Source organism: Antechinus flavipes, chromosome 4 (genome assembly GCF_016432865.1).
Source record: "Antechinus flavipes isolate AdamAnt ecotype Samford, QLD, Australia chromosome 4, AdamAnt_v2, whole genome shotgun sequence".
In the NCBI taxonomy this organism is placed as follows: Eukaryota; Metazoa; Chordata; class Mammalia; order Dasyuromorphia; family Dasyuridae; genus Antechinus; species Antechinus flavipes.
The window spans coordinates 38119421-38127126 of record NC_067401.1 but is presented as its reverse complement, the minus strand read 5'-3'; the positions used below and the strand labels follow the sequence as shown (position 1 = coordinate 38127126).

Below are 7706 nucleotides of genomic sequence, written 5' to 3'. Positions count from 1 at the left end.
TTCTATTTAATTAAATTAATATCCTCAATACTTCCCTTGAGTTCCTAAACCATTTTTTCCCTCTTGAAATGAAGTTTCACCTTTTTTTTTTTTTTTTTTTTTTTTTTTTTTTTTTAGTCAGTGTTACAAAGTGTTTGCTTGGAAATTTTATTGGTATGGAACTGAATCTGTAAATCCATCTAAGTAGTATTACCATTTTAATTTATTTTTTTGATGTAGTGCAATTTTGAATATTGACTTTTTCTATCAATTTGTATTTATATGTAAAAAGAGTCTTAAGAATTTTGTTTATATAAATCTTGCAATGTTATCAGGAGATTAATTTATGAATATTTTATGCATTCTGTAATTATTTTGAATGTGATTTCTCTTATTACTAAATTTCCTGAATTTTGTTAGTAATATATAGGAATGTTAGTGATTTTTATGGATTTATTTTTCATCCTACTATTTAACTGAAAGTTAGTTATTTCTGTTTGTTTCTTTGCTGTATTGCTTGGTTTTCTGAATATACTATTATGTCATTTGGAAAGAGGCACAATTTCTCGTTCTTTTAATTGATTTTTATAATATTAATTTTTCATCCCTTGTTATATCATCCAAAAACAGTATTTAGTTGCTATTTTGTTTATTGTCAATTTTAATGAAAGCTACTGATTTGAGGGAATATCAATAAGCTTGGATTATTACAATCAATCAAAAAGGACCCTATTAAGATATATCCCCTCTTCTTTTCTCCTTTATAATCGATATTCTTCTGATTGGAAATCAAATACAATGCAGAGCAGTCCTGAGTTGTTTTTTCCATTGTTTCCAGCCTAGAATAATTTCGGAGGGAGTGTCTTTAGTTTAAAATCAATTTAGAGCTGATAACTTTTGTTCTTTGGATAAAAATAAGTCAATGTTTATTCTTCAAAGATAGTGGCCTTATCCATTGGTTAGGAAGATTGACGTGGCACCAATATCTCACTCTGGTTTTCAGCTTGACTATCAAAATCTATAAGTATTTGGTGACTGTAATGTGCATTGGCAGCCCTGCCTACAGCAGCTTTGGCTTCCAAGTCCATAATAATAAATACACATTTAATTCCTTGAAGAAGACTCATCAGCTTTTACGTACTAATTAAAAACCACAAAGAAGCTATAAAAATTGAGTTCCTAGATTAAGAAAAAAAATCAATTCCATATACCCTGGACTCCCCAATTAACTTCTTTCAGATCAATCCTGTCCAATAGTTCCCTCCACATTCTATTACTTTCTTGGCTCACCAATTTCTAATCAAAGAACAAAAACACCCATCACTCATAAAAACAAAATTTGTTAGCAAATAGGAAAGATGGAATAGAATTCTCTGTTTAAAGAACAAAAAGCCCTATTCCTAGAAATGTCACAAATGATAATTTAATTAATTTTTTTAAAAATTCACTTGGCATTCCAGTTTCTTAGTCTTCTGCTTACATTTCAGTAGCAGTAATAATTCCTTCGCTCTTGTATATAAGCATAGAGAGGAGTATTGGTACAGGGGTGGCAGGGGGCTGAGTAGATTCTTTTCTTTGAATTAATACTCTCTGATCTCCAGGAACCAACAGTATCTTGTTTGTGTCTCCCACTTTCCCCTGTTACTCTGGAATTGTATTCTGATCTGTTGTGGCTAATACCCTCTGTGACTCTAGTGTCTGGTAGATTTCTATGCCCATGTTCTTTTTTCCCTGTCTGGCCAGAACTATTAGTAGATTGGTTTGAATTGGCTCTGTGATTATTACGTGTGGTGTACTTTGTGTTATCATAACCAGATTCAAAGTGGCCAAATCTATCACTGTATTGCTCAGGACTCGTTTGTCTATGTCTGGAACCTGACTGCTTAGGGCTATCACTTGATTGTGCATGGCTAGATTCATGTCTTCTAGTTTTTCTTGACACAGAGTGATCCTGAGTGTCATCTGATTGCCTGGGGTTTATCCCTGACTGTTGTCTTCCTGGACTTCTGGCTTGGCTTTCTCCTGACTGCTCAGGACTGGATTCCCTTCTTCTTGTATTCCTTGTTCTGGACCCTGACTGTTCCTGGGAACTATCAGAGACTCTATGGCTGTCACTGGATTGATGTCTTCCTGCTGTCCTTGACTCATTTTTTCTCTGACTGGATGAGGAATGTTGGTGACCAGATCCTGAGTGCCTATGTCCATCTCCTGATTGCCCTTCAGTATGATTAGATGAACCATGTCTAGATCCCTGTCTTCTAGAGGAACTAGAATCTGAGTGTGTAGGTGAAGACTGTCTATGGCCAGAGACTGAGTCTCTGGAGTGGTTTCTTGTTTGTCTTTCACTGTCACTTGCCTGGCTAGAAGTGGACCCCTGTCTTCCTCTTGTATTAGAGCCATGATGTCCCTGACTAGATGAGGATTGTTGATGACCAGATCCTGAATGCCTATGTCTGTCTCCTGATTGCCCTTCAGTATGATTGGATGAACCATGTCTGGATCCCTGTCTTCTAGAGGAACTAGAATCTGAGTGTGTAGGTGAAGACTGTCTATGGCCAGAGACTGAGTCTCTGGAGTGGTTTCTTGTTTGTCCTTCACTGTCACTTGCCTGGCTAGAAGTGGACCCCTGTCTTCCTCTTGTATTAGAGCCATGATGTCCCTGACTAGATGAGGATTGTTGATGACCAGATCCTGAATGCCTATGTCTGTCTCCTGATTGCCCTTCAGTATGATTGGATGAACCATGTCTGGATCCCTGTCTTCTAGAGGAATTAGAACCTGAGTGTTTAGCTGAAGACTGTCTATGATCAGAGTCTGAGTCTCTGGAGTGGTTTCTTGTTTGTCCTTCACTGTCACTTGCCTGGCTAGAAGTGGACCCCTGTCTTCCTCTTGAATTAGAGCCATGATGTCCCTGACTAGATGAGGATTGTGAGGATTGTTGATGACCAGATCCTGAGTGCCTATGTCTGTCTCCTGATTGCCCTTCATTAGAATGGGACCCTGAGTGGGTAGATGAAGACTGTCTATGACCAGAGACTGAATCTCTAAATTGGTCTCTTGACTGTCCTTCACTATCACTTGTCTGACTATCACTTGCTTCTCTTCTTGCTACTGATCCATGTCTTCCATGAGTGGTTGAGGGCTGTTGCTGCTTAGATGATGGATGTCTAGGGTTGTCTGTCACTTGTTTTTCACTGTTCCTTGAATGTCTATGCTTGTCATCTGACTTTCCATCCTTGTTGGATCTTGATTGTCCATGACTTTGTTCTTGTCTTTGTTGCCTGCTTTTTGTTAACTGTCTGGAAATGTTATCTTGCCTTTGAGACTCACTCCCTGAAAAATTCTCAATTGTTCTCTTATCTTGTTTCTTTGATCTTTCTCTCTTACTGCTTTTTGCATTCCTTTGTGGTGAGTCTGTTCTTTGATTCTCTTCCTCCCTACATTGATCATCTGAACTAGACCCTTTTCTTCCCCGTCTTGATGGCTGTCTATGTGCATTAGATCTATGATGGTCAAAACGAGAGGACTTTTCTGAGCTTGAATCAGAACTTGACTTGTCATTCTTTTTTTCCTGCTTTCTTGAACTGAGTCCATTTTTCTCTTTCTGAATCATCTTTGACTTATGGTGTCTTTCCTTAGAGTCCTTCCTGTGTCCTGAATTTGATGAGCTACTTCTCCTTCTCTTCCTGGGAGAGCTAGACCTAGACTGGTGCCTATGTTTTCCTTTCTTCTGTAAATTCGTGGAAGTGTACCATTGTTCTTGTTCTACTTCTGGATTTGACTGAGCATCACCAAAACCTTCTTCTTCTTCATCTGTCACATTCTGTTCTTCTTGGTTTGGGTGATCTTGATCTTTTTGCTTTGACCCTGATGCTTCACAATACTTTTTGCTGAGAGACTTATTGAGGGACAGAGCCAGATTGACTAACATCAGAAGAAACTCGGCAAAATCCACTTGATTGTCATGGTCTTGGTCCAGTATATGCATAATAGCGCTCACAATTTGAGGATTACTTGGATTCTGTCTCAAAGAAAATAATATGGGAAAAAGAAATCAATCCATCATATATTATGCAAATGTGGGTACTTAGCACACCTAGGTTGGACCCAACTGGCCATATTTCTGGGTTGACTTACACTAATATTATGCAACTAATGTCTATAGAGACCAAGATGAAAAACAAGATGGGTCACAAAGAATAGCAAAACACAGAAAGGTTACCTCAAGATAAAGATGAGGGACTGAGATGATTGTGAATGTAAGATAATATATATAATATACTTATATTCATTAAAATTAATTAAGTATTAAATAGACTAAATTATAATTGAGTGCCTTGGATTTGACCAACTTAGCTCCTTCTTATAATTGAATATAAACTTTGCATGTTACTTTGGACTTCTCCCTGTACCTAATGATTTCTCTTTCTAGGTGATACCTCTTCTTTATGGAGAGGTGGCTCATTGTTATAAATTAATGTTAAAATTACTTAATGTTAGAGGGAACCTGGCAAACACTGGTTGTATTTGCCTGGGGTGGGGATAAGAGTTTTAAATTATTAAAGAAGGAGAGCAGAAAGAATATTTTGTAGTTACTGAGTCATAGTTGTGTCCAACCTTTTGTTACCCCATAGGGCTTTCTTGGCAAAGATACTGGAGTGGTTTGCCTTTTCTGGTTGTCCCTATTTTATAGTTGAGGAAATGAGACAAAGAGAGGTTAAGTAACTTGCCCAACTTCACAAAATTAGTAAGTCTCTGAAGTCAAATTTGAACTCAGATTTTCCTAATTCAGGATCAGCATTCTATATACTGCACTTAGCTGTCACAGAAAGAATATTAGATGCTACTGAAAATAAATTTTAGCCACTTCCCTTTTTCTCCTCCAGGATCAACACTCCTTAATACAATAAGAAATTCCTTGATTCATTTCACCAGAACTTGATCCAGTTCTATTAATTCAGTTACACAAATATTTGTTGATCCTTTACTCCTTCCATGTAGAATTCTAGGGAAATCTATCGAGAGGACTCACAAATACATCATAAGATATATGGGTTTTTTGTTTGTTGCTTTTCAGATCTGAAGGTTGCATATCAAGACATCTTCATCTTTAATTCTTGAGCAACTCTCTAAAGATTCTAATCTACAAAGAAGATACAGACCTGCATTAGCAGACAGTCTTTTCTCACTAGGAATTCTCCAAATCATTGGCAGGAAACTCTCAAATAGAAACCAGTCCTTGCCATTTGCATACTGACTTAGAAAGAAGACAATAACATTTTCCATGCTGTTTTTATTTATTTTGTTAAATATCTCCCAATGATATTTTAATTTGGTTCTAGAAATAACTGGAAAGTTTTGTCCTTTGCGTGTGGGTCTTGAGTTTCACACCTCTACTCTATACCAGTGAAATCACAATCTCTTCCAAAACACCAAAAAAAAAAAAAAAAAAAAAAAAAAAGAAAGAAATTAAAACCCTGCAAAATATGACTGTGTAGACTTTTGATGGCATGTATTCCTTACCTTCAGAACTGAATTAAATTCATTTTCTAAAAGTTTTTTCAGTTCATTTTTGCTTAGTTTTTCACATTCCCCTTCCTCCTTGGCATAACGGTAGAAAATGTCGATGGCTTGGACAATACATTGCATGAGACCAGACATCTTTTGTGCAAATTTATGTGAACCTGAATAGAAAAAAGATATTTCTGTCATTTCTTTCATTTCATGATCTTATTTTTATGGTAGAATGTTGAATATCAGAGTTGGATTTCAGTGACCATCTGGGACAACTTATAACTTAAAGAGAATTTGTTCTACAGTATACCTCATAGGTGGCCATCTAACCTTTCTTTAATGATCTTCAACAAGAGAAATCCTGTTACTTTTTGAGGAAGCTTCTTCCACTTTGGATTTCTCTAATTGTTAGAAAGTTTATCTTTTCATCAAGTATAAATTTGCCTCTTCAATTTCTACCCATTTCTTCATGTTCTATTTTTGAAATAAAAGTTAAGCTTGACTCTTTAAAAAAAATAGTTACAGCCCCTTTTTAATATCTGAAAATAGCCAATGGTTAATCCACCCCTATCCCATAGTCTTCTCTTTTTCTTAAACTAAGCAACCTTAGCAATTTTAACTATTCCTTATTTGCTAGTAACCAGAAGCTCTTCAACATCAGTAATCCTCATCAATCCTCATCAAAGGAATGATGAAAATATTTTTCATTTTTTGTTTCTTCTCTCATATAGTTAGGAAGACAGAAGGTATTACTCACTCACCTAAACACAGCAAAATTAAACTCCTTTTTTCAAGGTAAAACAGGAAGCTAGTGAAAATAAAAGGGAAAGCTGTTTCTTAATTCCTAATCCAAGTTGAATCTAGAGCCAATGATTTCAACTTTTGGGCTTCTTAATAGTGACTTCAATACACAAAGTACTAAAGAATCCCAATCTCCTCTAGAGGCCCTAGACCACTGAGTATCACCTATATCTTGCAGGGTAGTTAAATATGAAAACAGTTCATTAAGAGGAATTTATCTAGAAAGGATGGAAATAGATCAGACCTCAGATCCTACCTCATTCCTATGCTTAATGATAAAGCTCTCTTTTCAACCAATCATCAAGAACAAGCTCTGGAGTTTTGTTGGACATTTAGCAAGAAGTAATGAAAGCAGAATGGTACCAATTAAAGGAAGCTGAGTAAATATGAAATATCTGCATTTAAATCAATCCATTGAAGCTGATGACTGAGACTGCCTCACTTAAATCCAATTCATGTCCGAGTCAAGATATCCTTCTCATGATTTCATTGGTCATCAATAATGAAGGACAAATAGCAACAAAAACATCTATTAAATGCTTGCTGCATATTAGGCATTGTGCTAATCATTGAGTATGCAAAAAAAGAAGCAAAAAACAATCTCTGCCCTCAAGAAACTTACAGTCCAACAGATGAGACTAAAAGAATGGACATAGTAGAAAATAGACTATTATCATTTCCCCCTTACCTCCCAAACTTATTTGAACTAAATGGTCAAGCAATGCAGAGCACTTGGAAGTCATGGAGGAACCAAACCTCCATTTTCATTAATTCCTCAAGATAGAGACAAACTTTCATCAGTATCAAGTGCCCTTAAAACTACATGAACAACAAAGCTTCTAAGAGCTTCTTGTACTCAAGCACATTATAATATAGATTGTAGCATGTCAGAACAATAAGGGACCTTAGAGGTGATTTAATTTAATACTCTTCTTTTTATAAATGAAGAAACTGAGGCTCAGAGGGTTTAGTAATTTACCAAATGTTACCGAGCCAAGAAAAGATAAACCTGAGATCAAAACCTATGTTTTCTACATGAATTATCTCTTTGCTGGGCCATGCTGACTTCTAGATTTACTCCTATAGTACCCAAAGGTCTGTAACTTTAAAGTTAGAATAGTTTCACCAACTTACCGAATTCACTGAAGAAAGAAGGAGGATATGAAGTGAAGCAGCCTTCAGGGTACCATCTGTTTGGGATGCTGGGCTTTTTATACTAGGTTAATTGTCCACTTTAGAAAGGTGACACCTTTTGTGTGGTATGCCCTGAATCATTTATGGCCAAACCCAACTCCACCTCTGTCTCCAGGGATATTGTTTACCCAATTGATTTGTGATCATCTCGACAGCTTCCAGATTTGGGCTGGTATCAACCCCACCTATCAGTGTACTATAGAGGGACCTCTTTGGTC

General features: G+C 36.4%; 1 protein-coding gene across 1 annotated transcript; it reads right to left on the bottom strand.

Annotated features, from left to right (window-relative positions):
- Positions 1-611: 611 nt before the first annotated feature.
- On the bottom strand, positions 612-5658 carry LOC127559042 (filaggrin-like). Its single transcript, XM_051992537.1, has 2 exons — positions 5503-5658; positions 612-4000 (listed from the first exon to the last, which is right to left on the bottom strand). Exons 1-2 carry the CDS (start codon positions 5638-5640, stop codon positions 1463-1465), a joined length of 2676 nt encoding a protein of 891 aa, XP_051848497.1. The 5' UTR covers positions 5641-5658; the 3' UTR covers positions 612-1462.
- Between the last annotated feature and the right edge of the window lie 2048 nt (positions 5659-7706).